The 17,888-nt window shown below is 40.9% G+C and overlaps 1 protein-coding gene across 2 annotated transcripts in view; it reads left to right on the top strand.

Annotated features, from left to right (window-relative positions):
- The first annotated feature begins 215 nt into the window (after positions 1 to 215).
- The window catches only part of LOC134586497 (high choriolytic enzyme 1-like), a 38,402-nt gene continuing 20,729 nt past the window's right edge, over positions 216 to 17,888 (top strand). For both annotated transcript variants that reach the window (XM_063442041.1, XM_063442040.1), the window contains exons 1-7: positions 216 to 313; positions 470 to 491; positions 919 to 957; positions 7,896 to 8,036; positions 8,131 to 8,248; positions 12,412 to 12,590; positions 14,824 to 14,905. In XM_063442041.1, coding sequence (XP_063298111.1) covers positions 245 to 313; positions 470 to 491; positions 919 to 957; positions 7,896 to 8,036; positions 8,131 to 8,248; positions 12,412 to 12,590; positions 14,824 to 14,905 — 650 coding nt within the window. In that variant the 5' untranslated portion in view covers positions 216 to 244. The remainder of the gene's footprint in view (positions 314 to 469; positions 492 to 918; positions 958 to 7,895; positions 8,037 to 8,130; positions 8,249 to 12,411; positions 12,591 to 14,823; positions 14,906 to 17,888) is intronic.

The raw sequence follows: 17,888 nt of genomic DNA, 5'->3' as shown, positions 1-17,888 counted from the left end.
AGGAGTACAATGACCTACTTTTATAATACCCTTTTCGCTATATCTATTTTGTGTAAAATGTAACATCTATAGCATTGCTAGAGTTGTAATTTCTTATCACAATGTGTGTATGGGAGTGGGAGTCGCTACATCAGGGAGTTTTGGTTCTAAGCCTCTCTTCCTTGAGTATATGTAGGTCTGTCCTTTATAGCTAGTGTTTAAGCTAGAAATAACAGAGAGAGATAGAGTTGTTTATGTAGTTAGTATGGAACTAACCAAGGTACTAGTGCTGTTTGCAGCTGGTTGGACCATTTCCCTGGCTTTACCTGTACAGGTACGTTTATACTTTTCAGAAACTCAACTCTTTATGCCCATTAGAAATTTCTACCTATCTGTGTGAAAAAGCAGAATGGCTTTGGTGGGACTGGACATGACTGAATATTATGTTGTCTGGATGCAGATAACAATAACTTGTATTTGTTTTCTACAGGTCCTTAATATCACAACTTATGGTAAGCATTATGTTATTAACTACTTATTAATTAACATATAATGTGGTTAGAATTTCTTGTTTAAGTTAGAATTTCACTTGCTTTTCTTAGATTATAGCCTTAATTTATTCTTTTTGGATTCACTTTTCAAATAATTTAATGTTTTGAAAAATATTTCAATATTTTAACATTTTGATATCTTGAAATATTTTTAGATTATAATATTTTGATATTTTAATATTTCATAACAATTATTTTAAAAGTTTATCCAACAGTATTGAATCATTTTAAAAGCCGACTGAAAAATATTAAATCTCGAGGCCTGTATACATTTGCTAGTTAAACTACAATCCTTTCATTTTGTTGAGGGATTTCAAGCCATAAAATGTGAGACAAATCATAAAAATTTTATTTTCCATGTGATTTCAACCTGCCTCTGTTTCCTCAGATGATACATCGTTTGGAACAATATTAACGAGTAACGAACGTGAGAATTTAAGAAACGATCTTTAATTGACTTGTAACTAATGTGATTTTAAAATGAAAAGGAGAAGGAGAGACATACAGTGTGTGTGTGTGTGTGTGTGTATGTATATGTATGTGTGTTTTAAGTTCTGCATGTTATGTCATCGGGCAGACAATGTATTTTAACAAAAAATATTGCTGTGGGTATCACCTTTTACTTGGGTGAAGTATACTAGTGTGTAGCTGCTTTCTATATTTAAAAAAATAATTTAAAAAAATATGAATACAATTGTAATAAGAATTTTACTTTTCTATATAAGCACTTGACACTGTGTGACACTTAATCTTATGGCAATTTATAAAAATCTTGAAATACAAAATATTCATAACACTGAATCATGGGATAGGAAATAAATGAAAAATAAGAAATGGTAGGAAGTCTAACCTGTCCAAAATGGTTTCCTACAGAGCACTCCTTCAGACGATGTTACAATAAGCAATAAAAATATATTTATTTCAAATGATGTTAAAAGGACAGATAACAATATGTATCCAGTGACATGGGCTATACAATAACACATAAAACAGCACACATGAATAACACAAGTCTAAATTTGAGAGCAGTATACCAGGTCAATGAACCCATACCCAACATTTAGGTAAGAAAAATTTACTTTCTCAAGAAACCATGATCTCATGGTTTATACTCCAGACCAGGGCCGGACTGGGAGAAAAATTTGTCGCGCCATTTTTTTATCACAGCGGCCCACTAAGAAGGGGGCGGGGCAGAGAGGGTGTGTTTCGTCATCACCAATGACAAACACGCCCCCTCTCAAAGTGAGCATGTTCGTTCAATGCTCTTCCAGGGCAGACCATGCGCAGAACTCTGCTAAAGAGCTCTAGCATGACAAAAAAAAGCCCTGTATTTGTTCTGCACAGTGCAAGCAATTTTAATAACATGCTTGCACTGTGTTTCCTTGCAACTTGTCTCGGGTGTCTCTATAAATGGATACCAGGAGACAAAAGTGCCAGGAAAGAGTATTGTGCATGTGTTTGGAGCCTGCTTGTGGGATTGCATGTGTGTAGAGTGAGCTGATTGTGGTGTGGTATTGTGTAATTAGGTCGGTTTTAGTCGTGTTGTGTTTTTGGTGTAATGTAATGCATATGTGGCTAGGGGCTGTAGAGAATGTGTGTATAGGGGGATGTAGTAAGTGTGTGCATACAGGCTATAGTGTGTGCGTGTGTGTGTGTGTGTGTATATAGGTGATGTAGTGTTTGTAGGGGTTGTAGAGAGTGTGTGTTTAAGGGTGTATTATGTGTTTGTTTACAATGAATCTAGTGTGTTTATAAGGGATCCAGAGTGTGTATTTTAGGAATGTAGTGTGTGTGTAGGTGGTGCAGTGTGTGTGTGTGTGTGTTTGAAGGACCCAAAATGTGTAGGAGATCTAGTGAGTGTGTGTATATAACAGATTCAGAGTGTATAAAGGGATCTAGTGTGTATATGATCCAGAGTTGGGTAAGGGATCTAGTGTGTGTCTGGAACATAATATGTTTAGGAGTGCAGTATGTGTGTGTGAGGCGTGCTGTAGTATATATATATATATATATATATATATATATATATATATATATATAATATATATATATATATATATATATATAATATAAATATAAATATGTTCGGAAGTATTGTGTGTGTGTGTGTGTGTGTGTTTGGTGCAGTCTGTATGTGTGAGGGGTGCAGTGGGTGTCTGTGAGGGATGTAGTGTGTATGTGAAGGGTGCAGTATGTGTATGATGGATGCTGTGTTTGAGGGTTGCTGTGTGTGATGTGTCGGGGCTGTGTGTGATGTGTGTGAGGGTGCTGTTTATGATGTGTGTGAGGGTGCTGTTTATGATGGGTGTGAGAGTGCTGTGTGTGATGGGTGTGAGAGTGCTATGTGTGAGAGGGCTGTGTGTGATGTGTGTGAGAGTGATGTGTTGTTTGAGAGTGCTGTGTTGTGTGAAAGTGCTGTGTGTGCTGGGTGTGAGAGTGCTGTGTGTGTGATGGGTGTGATTGCTGTGTTGTGTGAGAGTGCTGTGTTGTGTGAAAGTGCTGTGTGTGATGGGTGTGAGAGTGCTGTGTGTGAGAGTGCTGTGTTGTGTGAAAAAAACAACAACATAAAATTAAAAAAAGGAGGCATTATGTCCCCCCCTCCCTTCTTACCTTTAGCCTGGGAGGGGGGGACCGGCAAGCTGGTACCTGGGAGAGGGGGGGGGGGGGGGACTGGCACTCGCACAAAATCCCTGGTGGTCCAGTGGTAAGTGAACTCTAGCCTGCAGGCTAGAGTTCACTCTCGCGAGATCCGGTCGTTGCCATGATAGAGCTCCGCCGGGTTCTCTCCCTCCCCAGCCGCATGTGCCGCATGTCTGTCCAAGTGGGCCGGTGAGGGAGATCTTTGATCTCCCCACCGGCCCTTCATGGCAAACAGCGGGGCTGGCGCTCGGATAGTGCTGGCCCTGCATAGATCGGCAGAGGAGATCCTGTGACCTCCCCTGCCGGCCTCGGCCCATGGCCACTGCGGCCCACCGGGCATTTGCCCGGTGTGCCTGATGGCCAGTCTGGGCCTGCTCTTGACCCCTTTGATGGCATGCTTCTATATTTTCTGCAGTTTTAGATGTGTTCATTTTTGTCATTTTTGTCCCGTGAGGTAATCTTAGAAATTGTAATAGTTTTATTTAAAAACACCTCACCTAGGCAAAATATGATGGGGGTTTAGTTACATTATATGACCATACATTGCATAAGCCTGCCAACTACGTCAAATTACCCCATATTCGGCAGGTCCTATCCTAGTAGCAGCCTAGATTTGAAATCATTGTTTAGTGAATAAGCGAGTGCGCTGGATTCTGGATTTTATATATTTTGGCCCCAGCAGCACCCTATAATGTATGCATGTTAAGGTGAGTGCAGCCCTCTTGGTTTTCTGTAACACAAAACAGAAAAAAGGGTGCGCCTAGATTAAATAAAGATATAAATATAACTTAAGTCCAGAATGATACAATTCTCGTGAATATGGAAGGCACTTGAAAATGGAGTAGGTCTTTATGGATATGTAAAAAGAAACAAAGATATAATTCCTGGTAAACCAGGAAAAATAAATGGGTGGATTGGCGCTATTCAGAGAAGATGCAGCTACTCCCAAGTGCTACAGAATCACCAAAAAAGCACAATAGACATACATAGAAAATAGCAAATTGGATTTAGGGAGGTGCAACAGAAAATAAATAATGAACAGATTATACTTATATTCAGTGAATCCTGATTTCGACCTAGAATTTGCTCTTATTGTTTTTTAACCAGTAAAACTTTTTTACTTTATTTTATTCTGCTGTTGTCCTTTGTGGGGAGAGAAAGTGCCTTATCACCAAGAACCGGTGGAGATAGCTTGAATAAGCTCATTATTCACATGCTTTTACAGTCAGAGCCTGCTTCCTAAGGCTCTGCAGATCGTGAGTGACCCATTACCTCTGTTTTCACTCTGCTTTTTAAGTGTAACAGTATTATACTATGCTTTTTTCTTGAATTCTAGGTCGAAATCAGGATTCACTGAATATAAGTATAATCTGTTCATTATTTATTTTCTGTTGCACCTCCCTAAATCCAATTTGCTATTCTTTATGGATATGTGCTTGTAGTTCAGTAGAACATATGAAGGAACAAGACAAAACCAGGACTCCAATGGTACAGTATGTCGACAATATAAAATAATAAAATAGTAGTAATTAGTATTACTCACACTTTACAGAGCTAAAATCCAGCTCTGATATTGAATGCGTGAAGTGGAATAATCCCCACTCAAGGATGTGTGAAGTGGCGCTGATTGGCAGGTATGTCGGGTGAATCAGAGGTCCAACGTTGGTACAATCCAGCCGAAAAGTAAAAAGGAATAAAATATAGTGCTCTCTGTTTTATGAATAAAACAATATTAAGAGATAAAAATGTACTCACGATATATAGAGCAGGCTATACTGCTCGATGTAAGCGTATGGGTGGTATAATCACCACCTATGGATTCTTTATGCTTCTTTCTTAAGTGCTGAATATCAGTGTAGCCAGGTAAAAATAAAAATAAAATGTAAAATAATAAAAAGGAATATGGCAGTCAGAATTTATAGTGCCAAAATGGTTCCTTTATTATAATATATATGTATTAAAAACCAATATCTAAACGCGTTTCGTCTAAAAAGGCTTCTTCAAGTAGATAATAATAAGACAGACATGACCTGACATACACGAATTTATATAGGGTACAATAATACTGATAGCATTTGAATTTCCCACCATAATGACGTCATTATGATCTCATTAACATAGTGCATGCAATAAAAGGTATTTACAAGCATAGTAATAAGAAGCAGTATAAAATAATAAGTGAATACGGCCATTTTACTGCTTCTTATTACTATGCTTGTAAATACCTTTTATTGTATGCACTATGTTAATGAGATCATAATGACGTCATTATGGTGGGAAATTGTATGTCAGGTCATGTCTTTCTTATTATTATCTACTTGAAGAAGCCTTTTTAGGCGAAACACGTTTAGATATTGTTTTTTAATACATATATATTGTAATAAAGGAACCATTTTGGCACTATAAATTCTGACTGCCATATTCCTTTTTATTATTTTACATTTTATATTTTATTTTTATTTTTACCTGGCTACACTGATATTCAGCACTTAAGAAAGAAGCATAAAGAATCCATAGGTGGGGATTATACCACCCATACGATTACATCGAGCAGTATAGCCTGCTCTATATATCGTGAGTACATTTTTATCTCTTAATATTGTTTTATTCATAAAACAGAGAGCACTATATTTTATTCCTTTTTACTTTTCGGCTGGATTGTACCAACGTTGGATCTCTGATTCACCCGACATACATGCCAATCAGCGGCACTTCACACATCCTTGAGTGGGGATTATTCCACTTCACGCATTCAATATCAGAGCTGGATTTTAGCTCTGTAAAGTGTGAGTAATACTAGTTACTACTATTTTATTATTTATATTGTCGACATACTGTACCATTGGAGTCCTGTTTTTGTCTTTTTCCTTCATATGTTCTACTGAACTACAAGCACATATCCATAAAGACCTACTCCATTTTCAAGTGCCTTCCATATTCACGAGGATTGTATCATTCTGGACTTACGTTAAGTTTCCTGGACTTATATTTATATCTTTATTTAATCTAGGCGCACCCTTTTTTCTGTTTTGTGTTATTTTTGCATTCTATTTACTACAAAGGGATTAGAGGGAGCTCCCCTTTTATTTCTCTGTGGCAGCTTAACGCTGACTCTTTTCCCTGTTTTCTCATATATATATGCTGTAATCACTACAGCCTTTGAAGTGGTTACGGAGCAAGAAATAGTTTCAGTGATATGCTAAGAGCACTGTGTACCTCGGCTAAGCTTTCCCAATTCGTACAGATTCATCTAAGATAAAAATAGAATTTTGTCATTATCATTCAGTATTAAATTTTTAGGATTAGGTGGTGTGACAGATCTCTCTGTCTTGAACTTACAGAGACTTATCGTTCATTCGCTGGTTTAATTCATGATTTCCCGTTCATGTGGACTCTATACCATAACCCTTTTTACTACCAAATTAAATTCCCGAACGGCCGGCCACCTAGTAGAGAAGTGTGCTGCTGGTTAACCTCTTGGCCTCAATCGAACGTTGAGGTTAACCGCAGACACCATTTCATTGATGCCTGTAGCTGGGTGGCCCCCATTCGTATCCCAAACACGAGGTCGCGGCCATTTTAAATCCACAAATGCTCAGTGGTGTTCGACGGTAAACCCATGGAACTCAAAACGGACACTTTTTGGCCCGAACACCGCTGAAGCCGCCGACCTCCCTTCTCCTTCGGTAGAGAACTCCAGAAGATCCCAGTATTCAGTATTTTGTCCGCGAATAAGCCATACCCCAGATAGCCATCCCATGGAGTCTATTTGTATGGAGAACAGACTATGTGAACACTTTGACTCCACGGCGATTGGACTGTGTGCATAGGATCTGAGCGCTATTCGGTACTTTTGTGCGCTCAGATACCAGCTATCTGGAGACACGTTGAATCCCTGTATTATGTCCAGTTATTGTAAATTTATATATTTTTATGCATTTTGTTATAGTAATTTAAAATGGCGTTTAGTCTCTGTCCAGGGAGATAATTGAATTACTTCACAATTATCTCCCGGGCAGAGCAGAGGGTCTTGGGTAATTAAAGGGCCATGTGTACACGTGTAACACTGTGATTGGTTGTTGTAATGTCCTTGTCACAGTCTCCCATCTGGTCCCCTAGGGGAGTTTCCACCAGGTGGGAGACTTGCATAAATACCGGGCAGGTAGCCCTCAATAAAACAGATTCCTGCTGATCCTCAATACGGAGCTTTATCTCGTCATTGGGGGGATTATTTGTATGGATTATGCTTGTTCGACTATTTGGGAGACTGACTGATTCGTGTGATTGCTGTTCGGCAGTTTGGAGCGCTCAGTAGCTACCTCTGCATTCGGTAAGGGAAGGAACTATATGTCAGTAACCCCTCTCCTACCGGGGGAGGCATAACAGGTGGGTTCAAGTTTTACAGTAGACTGTAGTTGGTCTGAGTTATATCAATAGAAAAGAAAAAAGTGTGCTGTGCCTTTAAGTGATTAGTGCATACATCGATGTGCATATACTTATACAAAATAGTTTTACAAATGTAAAAACTTTATACACTATATAGTGTATTAACAAAGTGACCAAGTGATATAATAAAGTGCAAGAAATAAAAAGCACTTACATAGACAACTTTTTAAAAAAAAAAAAAAAAAGGGGGGGGGCATATGTCTTCTCAGATGTAGTATGACTCACAGTAGACTGTAGTTGGTCTGAGTTATATAGCTAATCAACAATGTTTCATTTCAGGCATCATTGACCAACTACTTGAAGGTGACATCGCACCTCGCCCTGCACCTTCTCGTGGTGCCATGGTCTGTTCAAATTGCTTCTGGCCACAAACCAAACCTGGGAAGGTTATTGTGCCTCTTTTGTTTTCCACTGAATACTGTAAGCTATTCCCATTTGTTAACAACTTGCTAGTTTTGTTGCTGCTTTTTTTTTACATTAATATCAGGAACTCTCTTCTCCCTTCTATTCTTAGCAGAGAAAGAAATTTTAACAATGAAAGAAGGTCTCAACCAGTTTCAAATCCTCACCTGTGTGAGTTTTGTTGATAGAACAACAGAAAAAGATTATATCAGCATAGATCCTGGAAAAGGGTAAGTTGAAATCAAAGGTAGGAAAGTCCTATTTGGTAAGATAAGAAGAAAAACTGGATAGTTTAACGAGAGTTGGTTAAGTTCACATAAACTATTTCACTAATGAATATTCATAGTCTGAATGAATGGATCATGAAGGTATGTTATCCTACAATGTTTTGACGTGATCATGGTGCATTCTGACGGTATTGGCAATTTTTAGATTTACTAACGCCAAATGCAGTTAGGATTAGGCTGTTGTCACACCTATTCTGTAAAATTAGTTCAGGTGAGTTTGAAAAATCAGTGATTTCCACATCTGAAGCAATTTACAGCACCAGTATAGCAGAATTATCAATAACCACAGGGGGGCTGATGATAAACTGAATATATCCAGCCAGATGCTCATGTGCAAGTGAATTGATCATTTGAAGTCCTATTTGCTGTTGGCATTGCTAGCAGTCACAGTCAAATAGTTTAAAACCCTCAGAAGCATGAGGGTTAATTATGTGGCAGCTTTGACAACCAAGTCTTACTTCTCTCGACACTTGGCTGTAAGAGCTATCTGATTGGTATGTTAACTAACCAACCTATCAGACCACTCATAGTCATATTGCAAAGTATGGGAAATGTTCTCACACTTCGCTTAGTGATAGTGGTTATAAGGTGGTAAGCTTATGAAAGGGCTTTCCCCACTAGAAATACTCATTCTGCAGTGAACCCACCATATGTGAAGATTGATATATATTTTTTTTTGCTAGGGTGACTATTCATGTGTCTTTTGTTTTTTTTTTAGATAGGCCTTTATTTGTAGCATTGGGAATTATGGGTTAGACGATAAAAAAGACTTCTGATGGTAAGAATAATTTTTTATTAGAGGTTTTAAATTTCATGACACCGTCCACACTATTATTAGGTTAGAGAGGTAGGTAGGGACTTTATTTTAGTGGGTGGCTAAGAGATTGGTTATCCCTAGTCACAAGGGGGAATTTACTGTAAAATAGGAAGGTGGATCATGCCCCCCATATTCTTTATAATAATTAGGGCCCCCACCCATCAGCATGAGTAGGTGCTGATGGAGGGGACTGTCAGGATTACTAGATGATCCAGCATGTAGAATTGTATTACACAGATGACTAATAGGTAACGTATTACTGGCCCTTAGAAAGGCCGGACTAACGTACCAAAGACTAGTCAGGATAATAGCCCAGATCAGGGGACAGAGAAAGGGACACAACGATAAAGGAAAGCCAGAGGTCAGGGATACCAGAGTACAGGGAAGTCAAAAACAAAGCCAAAGTCAAAAAACAGAATAAACTTGAATCAGGAAGGCGCTCTTGGACAACCACTAGGGAAACCACAACAGGGCAAAGAGAAAAGGTAATTTTAGGATTTTATACCTTCTTTACCTTTCTGATTGACCGGGATCGCTCTTTGACCCCAAAACGTGCGCGCGCGGTGCTTGCGTGACGTCACGTGCACGCCGATGTTGTTAATCACGTGAGGGTATAATTAGTCGTGGATCCGCAGTGGCCAGCGGCCATTAACAGAGCGCAAGTGTAAGTCATGCAGATGCATGGCCGCTGTCCGCAAGGTGAGGATGAATATGTTACAGGGACACTAGGTGCCCCCACCTTTATAAAGCTTAGAAGGACTCCCACCCCTGGCATGGCTGGGGCTAGGAAAGAGGACACTAGTTCCCCCTCTAATTCATATTAGGACAAGGGTGGGTACCAGGGGAAGAGACACTAGGTCCCTCCCTTTAAATGTTAAGTATCCCCAGAAGGGTGCATTTGGGGAATATCTCTTTTATAGCAACTTGCCAGCAATGGCTGCCGAGTTACTATATGAACAATGGGGACATAAAGAGGTAAAATACCTTCATTATAGCTATATGTGGGTTTTATTGAACCCCATAGGATTTTTATATTTTAATTTACATTTGTAATGAGCTGGCTGGCTATCAAACACTGGCTAGTTGCTGCATGATTAATCCTTGTGCTGCCAAGGGTTTTTGACTAGCGATTTTGCAGTGTGAATTGCAGCTATAAGATTTGGTGTGGACTTTTGTGAAAAGCCCTGTATAAGTGCAGCATTGTGCACACAGGGCCGGCCTTAGGGGTGTGCGAGCTGAGCGGCCGCACAGGGCGCCATGGTGCAGGGGGCGCCCTGCGGCCGCATAGCTCACACGGCATGTCTGTTAGCCGCAATGCTAACAAGGCATTTGCCTTGGGTGGCATTTTCCAGGGGGCGGCAAAAAAAGCCGCCCCCAAATGCCCAAGGCAAATGCCTTGTTAGCCTTGCGGCTAACAGACATGCCGGGCTGCTGGGCGGTTGGGCGGCGCTGGCGGGCGGCTGGCAAGGAAGCACTTCCTCTGAGCTGTATGCTCAGCTCCCTCGCGTGCCGCAGAGTGAGGCTGGGAGCCGGAATATGACGTCATATTCCGGCTCCCAGCCTCACTCTGCGGCGCGCGAGGGAGCTGAGCAAACAGCTCAGAGGAAGTGCTCCCTCGCCAACCGCCCGCCAGCGCCGCCCGCCCAGCCCAGCAGCCACTGGACCACCAGGGAGGAAGAGACCCCCCCCCAGCATTCCCAAAGGTAAGGAGGCTGGGGGGGGTGTCTAAATAAATTTTTAAAAATTTGTTAATGTGGGTGAGTGTGTGTGTCTGTTAGTGTGTGTGTGTGTGTGTGTGTGTGTATGTTAGTGTGTGTCTGTGTCTGTTAGTGTGTGTGTATTTTAGTGTGTGTCTGTGTCTGTTAGTGTGTGTGTATGTTAGTGTGTGTCTGTGTCTGTTAGTGTGTGTCTGTGTCTGTTAGTGTGTGTCTGTGTGTGTGTGTATGTTAGTGTGTGTCTGTGCATGTTAGTGTGTGTCTGTTAGTGTGTGTCTGTGTATGTTAGTGTGTGTGTGTGTGTGTGTGTATGTTAGTGTGTGTCTGTGTCTGTTAGTGTGTGTCTGTGAGTGTGTTTGTCTGTTAGTGAGTGTGTGTGTGTGTGTGTGTGTCTGACTGTGTGTGTGTGGCTGTCTGCCTGTGTGTGTGTCTGTTTGCCTGTGTGTGTGTGTGAGACTGTCTGCGCGTGTGTGAGACTGTCTGCGCGTGTGTGTGTGGGACTGTCTGCGTGTGTGTGTGACAGGGTGTGTGGGAAGGGGTAAGGAGTGGGGGAGGGGGGGGACGGGAAGGGGGGGCGCTGTGAAGATTTTTTGCACAGGGCGCCCAAATGCCTAAGGCCGGCCCTGTGTGCACATAATGACATTCTTTAGATTGCTGCCTGAGCTGTAACTTCATCTCTGGCAGCATCATCAGCTGGGTCGGCTTATGTTAATCTTGTACATTCTTTGCACAGAAGTTCATTCACTGGCCAAGAGTGCTCAGCTGATGCTCAGAGTCAACGAATGACTGTCAGAATCAGCATTTGGCTTCTGCAGCTTTGGTAGAGTGGGAGATTTGGGCATTATGTCATAATTTGCAACCATTTGAGTTGAGATATTTCTAGAAAAAAAGAGTAATTTGATGCCAGAAGCCAGTATCAGTAGCTCGTATAAGAATTTATTATTTGTTGAATTGGTCCCAGATTTTCATTGTGTCATGGAAATTGTATATTGTTTGAATATCGATGTTGCTAACCCACTCTGCCCCATATATACTAAATTAATTGGCATCTAGAACAATACATATTTGGTTCAGTTTCCATAGATGAAAGGATTTAAAATTATCTGATTATGAAATAGACAGTTTTTACATAGCTTCTTATGGATAAACAGAAATGTTCTTATGACAGAGCTATATTAATAAAGTTATATTTATTGTATAATGTTTCAATTAAACAAAATGTTTTGTTTCTTTAGTATAGCTTTAGACATACAATAATTTATTTTTCTTTATTTTCCACCCCTTGGAACAATGGTAGTGTTAGCATAATAACAAAAGTCATAACATTTTTTTTTTCTTTTTAATTAATTTCCAAAATGAAAAAAAATTACTCATTTAACAAAAAAGGTTGTGTCATGCAATCACGGCTAAAAAAAGCAGAACATTCCGTGCTGAAGGCCGATGTTGTATTTATGGACCAGAACATAAGGACATAAAAGATTGCCATGAATACTTAAAGGGTTTAATAACCTAATTGTTTTTTGATCTAATATGCTAACATTCAACAAACATATGTATGCTATTGTTTTTTTTAGGTGCTGGTCAGTTCTTGGGAAAGTTGGTGGAAAACAGACTATAAGCCTAGAGCAACCAAACTGCATAAGCAGCGGAACAGTTCAACATGAAATGATTCATGCGCTGGGATTTTACCATGAACAGAATAGGAGTGACAGGGATGCATATGTAAATATCCTCAAAAAAAACATTTGTCCAGGTAAGCAATTAACAAATCAAAATCCATGAGAAGACCAGTTCAAATTTGCTGTGAGAGGATGCCATGGACCCTATTTACCTTCTAACTTCATATTCTGTAAACCAGTGGTTCCCAAACCACTCCTCATGGTCCACCAACAATCCATGATTTGTGCATTTCCTGGCTTTTTCCAATGGAGATACTGACATAACCTGGACTTTTAGTGGGTCTGATGACTGGTTTGGAAACAGTGCTTTAAACGATAGACTACCTTTGCAGTAGCCAATAGGTTCTAGACTTTGAATATTAGCTCCCCAAAAAATGCAGCGCTGTGCTTTAACATACACAGTGCAATTCCATACAATATACACAACTTATTAATTTAAAGTGTCACAATGAGCAAATGTTAAAACTTTTAAAAGTAAAAATGGGTAAAACGCTTTTAAACTGCCAGTGATCCACAAAAGACTAATTTATATAATGTTTGATGTATAAGTCTGTATTGGAGAACTGTCACATTAAATAGGTTTTGCACATTGTCACTGTAACGGATCCCCTATACTCCGGATGAGTATATCCATTGAGTAGTCTCCTTAGTCCTGCAGAGTGAAAGTGTGATATAGCTCTGTGTTCCCAAACATCAGCCACGACTTGATGAAGGGTGTAGTAAGACTGGTTTTATTAGGGCCAAGTGGCCTACTTTTATACACAATGCACAGCATAAATTACATTAACTAATACACACCCGCAATCCATTTTTTCCCTTCATGTCCACATGTAAACTCCTCCTCTTTATTCCTGTAGTTGAAAGATAATTGAGTCTAAAGGACATTCATTTGATTATCTCTCAGATACAGGGAAATATACACAAAATCATAAAACACCCCAAAACATAATAAAAATACATAACCACACAAATTATACATCCCCTGATCTGAGAGCCCAAGTTGTCCAAATAGCACTCATATCCATGCAGTACAGTGGAATCGCCACCACGTTAAAGTTCTTACCGGCCGCACACGTGGTCCTATGCACAAAACAGTTTCAGTTCAGTGCTTTTGCCGGTCAACTTTCGGGGGCTCTGGCAAACGAACTATAGGGTGTTCTGCCTGGCTCTCAGGCAGCATCTCAGGGACCTTCAATCCAAAAAGCACTCTCTTGGCCATTTTCAAAGTGGTCCAAAACACCGGACCAAGTTGCCTGGAAACCGCACGGTTCCCTAGCCAAAAATAGTTCACTAGAATCGCAGCTAAGTGCCGCTGTGGACCAACCAGGAACCGCAAAGTCTTCATGGTGGTTTTAGTTCCAGGGCATTCGTGGCTAAGTGCCGCTGAAGACTGTTCGTGGATCCATGCAAACGGCGGCCAGAGAGCTAGCTTTTGGTTCCAGTCGCACGAAGGGAAAGTGACGAACCAGGGGGACTATGGGAAATAAAATACTCAGGGTCTTTACAGTCGCTTGCCTGGCCCATAGTCGATGAGTCAGGAGGCCAGTTCCACTCTGCTCCAGGAGTCCATGGCAAACATATGTGGAAAGCAGTGTTTGTCACAGTCACTTTAAACGTTTTAACATTTCTCTTTGTAACACTAAGAGATTATATCCTTGAATATTAAGTTGTGTGCAAATTGTATGGAATGACACGGTGTAGGTTTTTAAAGTGTGCAGTACTTTATTGTTTTGTTGATATTAGATGATTTTCACTTCATATGTCTGGTGTCTACAACTATACTATTGAACTATGAGCTCTGTATTCATCCAAGCGACTCAAATTCAGATTTTAGTATATTAGTTTCTAGACTTTGATTGAAGTGATTAAGCAAAAAAAAAAAAAAATTGGATCTAAAGAATTTCTTAAAAAAAAAATATATATATATTTTTACTGCAAAATTTTGTGAAGCCCCCCAAAATTTTGGAATGCCTGAAAATGAATGAAAATGGTGTCCCTTTAATAAAAAAAAAAGAAATATATATCAAATCAACTCTAAAACTGTAAATGAGTGGTACAAAGTTAATGTTAACTGGCAGCAAGCACAGCACATGGAATTCCAAATAAACTATAACAGCTCACCTTTTGTACTTGTTTTTTTTAAATTTGTGAATCTGGGTTTAATTCAATTTCAAATTCATAAATTCGATTAGATTGCCCCGATTTTATGAATTGCAGTTCAGAACAAAACCAATCTCTAAGTCTTGTAACTTCCTTGCAATGAGTATTATAACTGTTTATATGACTTACACCTATATTTTTGTGCAGGAAGGTTTTACAACTTTGAACTGAGTGTTACAAACAATTTGGACCTTCCGTATGATTATGACTCGGTCATGCATTATCCACGGTAGGTTGAGCTCTAAAATAGAGATGTTACATAATGACATAGTTACTTACATAGTTACATAGCTGAAAAGAGATTTGCGTCCATCAAGTTCAGCCTTCCTCACATTTGTTTTTTTGCTGTTGATCCAAAAGATGGGAAAACCCCAGTTTGAAGCACTTCCAATTTTGCAACAAACTAAGAAAAAAATCTATTTCTTGACCCCAGAATGGCAGTCAGATTTATCCTTGGATCAAGCAGTTATTATCCTACATTGAAAGATTATATCCTTGAATATTCTGTTTTTGCAAGTATGCATCTAGTAGTTGTTTGAACATCTGTATGGACTCTGATAAAACCACTTCTTCAGGCAGAGAATTCCACATCCTTATTGTACTTACAGTAAAAAAAAAAACTTTACTTTGCCTTAGATGAAATCTTCTTTCTTCCAGTCTAAACGCATGACCTTGTGTCCTATGTAAAGTCCGTTTTGTAAATAGATTTCCACACAATGGTTTGTATTGGCCCCGAATATATTTGTATAATGTTATCATATCCCCTCTCAGGCAACATTTTTCTAAACTAAATAGGTTTAAATTTGTTAAAGGGACACTGTAGGCACCCAGACCACTTCTGCCCATTGGAGTGGTCTGGGTGCCAACTCCCACTACCCTTAACCCTGCAAGTGTAATTATTGCAGTTTTTTTAGACAGCCATTAGACAGCCACTAGAGGGAACTTCCTGCTCTATAGCACAGGTTTTCTGTGCTAGAGCGTCGCTGGACGTCCTCACGCTGTGTGAGGACCTCCAGCGTCGCTCAATTCCCCATAGGAAAGCATTGGAAATCGCTTTTAATGCTTTCCTATGGGGTGAACTAATGCGCATGCGCAGCATTGCCGCGCATGCGCATTAGGTCTCCTCGGCCGGTGGGCGGGATCAGTCTTGCCCACCGGCCGACGTAGGCAGAAGGTGGAGCGGCAGGGGAGGAGCAGGCAGCGACGTGGGACATGTCGCTGCCTCAGGTAAGTCACTGAAGGGGTTTTCACCCCTTCAGCAACTGGGGATTGGGGGGTGGGAGGGAGAGGAATCCTGCAGTGCCAGGAAAACTGATTGTTTTCCTGGCACTGGAGATTCCCTTTAACCTTTCTTCCATTCCTTTTATTAATTTTGTAGCCCGCCTCTGCAATTTTTCTAGTGTCATAATATCATTCTTTAGAACGAGTGCCCAAAATTGATTAACATTGCACATTGTTGCATATTTTGTTGTCTATAACAGTTCCCAAGTCCTTTTCATGTGTTGTTATCCCTAATTTGCTTCCATTAAGGGTATACATTGCTTGCAGGGCCGGCAATGGGAAAAAAATTAGGCCCGGGCATTTTTCAATCAGAGCGGCCCCCTAAGGGGGCGGGGCCAGAGAGGGTGTGTTTTGTCATCACTAATTACAAGCACGCCCCATCTCAAAGTGAGCATGTTGGTTCAATGTGCAGAGCCGTGCTGAAGAGCTCTGGCATTAAAAAAAGGCCCTGAATTTGTTCTGCGCAGCGCAATCAAATTTAATAACATGCTTGCACTGTGTTTGCTTTTAAATTGTCTCTGGTGTCTCCACAAGTGGGATACCAGAGGACAAAAGGACAAGGAAAGCGTATGGTGCATGTGTTTGGAGCCTGCTTGTGGGATTGCGTGTGTGTACAGTGTGGTGTGTATTGTGTAAATAGGTCAATTTAATTTGTGTTTGTGGTGTAATATGTGTGGCTAGGGGCTGTAGAGAGTGTGTGTATAGAGGGCATAGTGTTCTAGGGGATGTAGCGAGTGTTTGTATACGGGCTGTAGTGTGTGTGTGTATAGGTGACGTAGTGTGTGTAGGGGTTGTAGAGAGGGTGTGTTTAGAGAATGTTGTATGTGTTTGCTGACAAGGAATGCAGTGTGTGTGTAGAAGTTCTAGTGTGTAAAGGACCCAGAGTGTGTATAGGAGATTTTGTGTGTGTGTGTGTGTGTGTGTGTGTATAGAGGATTAAAAGTGCATATAGGGTAAGGGATCTAGTGTGTATCTGGAGCGTAATGTGTGTAGTGGTGCATTGTGAGGGGTGCTGTAGTGTGTGTGTATATATATATATATATATATATATATATATATATTTGGACATATTGTATGAGTGAGGGGCGCAGTGTGTGTGTATGTAAGAGGGGTGCTGTGTGTGAGGGTGTTTTGATCTGCCGTCACATTCTAGGTTTCTAATTTTCTTTGTTAACTCACTGAGGGTTAATATATATATATATATATATATGTGTGTGTTTGTGAGCAAGGGTGCTGTGTTTGAGGGTGCGCTGTGTGTGCCTGAGGGTGCTGTGTGTGTCTAGTGGTGCTGTGGGTGTTGTGTGTGTCTGGGGATGCTGAGTGTGTCTGGGTGCTTTGTGTGTGTTTGGGTGCTTTGTGTGTGTTTGGGTGCTGTGTGTGTGTTTGGGTGTGTGTGTCTGGGGGTGCTGAGTGTGTCTGGGGGTGCTGAGTGTGTCTGGGGGTGCTGAGTGTGTCTGGGTGCTTTGTGTGTGTCTGGGGGTGCTGTGTGTGTCTGGGGGTGCTGTGTGTGTTTGGGGGTACTGTGTGTGTTTGGGGGTACTGTGTGTGTTTGGGGGTACTGTGTGTGTTTGGGGGTACTGTGTGTGTCTGGGGGTACTGTGTGTGTCTGGGGGTGCTGTGTGTGTCTGGGGGTGCTGTGTGTGTCTGGGGGTGCTGTGTGTGTCTGAGTGTGCTGTGTGTGTCTAAGGGTGCTGTGTGTGTCTGAGGGTGCTGTGTGTGTCTGAGGGTGCTGTGGGTGTTGTGTGTGTCTGAGGGTGATGGGTGCGTCTGGGTGCTGTGTGTGTGTGTCTAGGTGCTGTGTGTGTCTGGGGGTGCTGTGTGTGTCTGGGGGTGCTGTGTGTGTCTGGGGGTGCTGTGTGTGTCTGGGGGTGATGTGTGTGTCTGGGGGTGATATGTGTGCCTGGGGGTGATGTGTGTGTCTGGGGGTGATG

This window comes from Pelobates fuscus, chromosome 2 (genome assembly GCF_036172605.1).
Source record: "Pelobates fuscus isolate aPelFus1 chromosome 2, aPelFus1.pri, whole genome shotgun sequence".
Lineage (NCBI taxonomy): Eukaryota > Metazoa > Chordata > Amphibia > Anura > Pelobatidae > Pelobates > Pelobates fuscus.
This window is presented reverse-complemented; position numbering and strand designations above follow the sequence as displayed.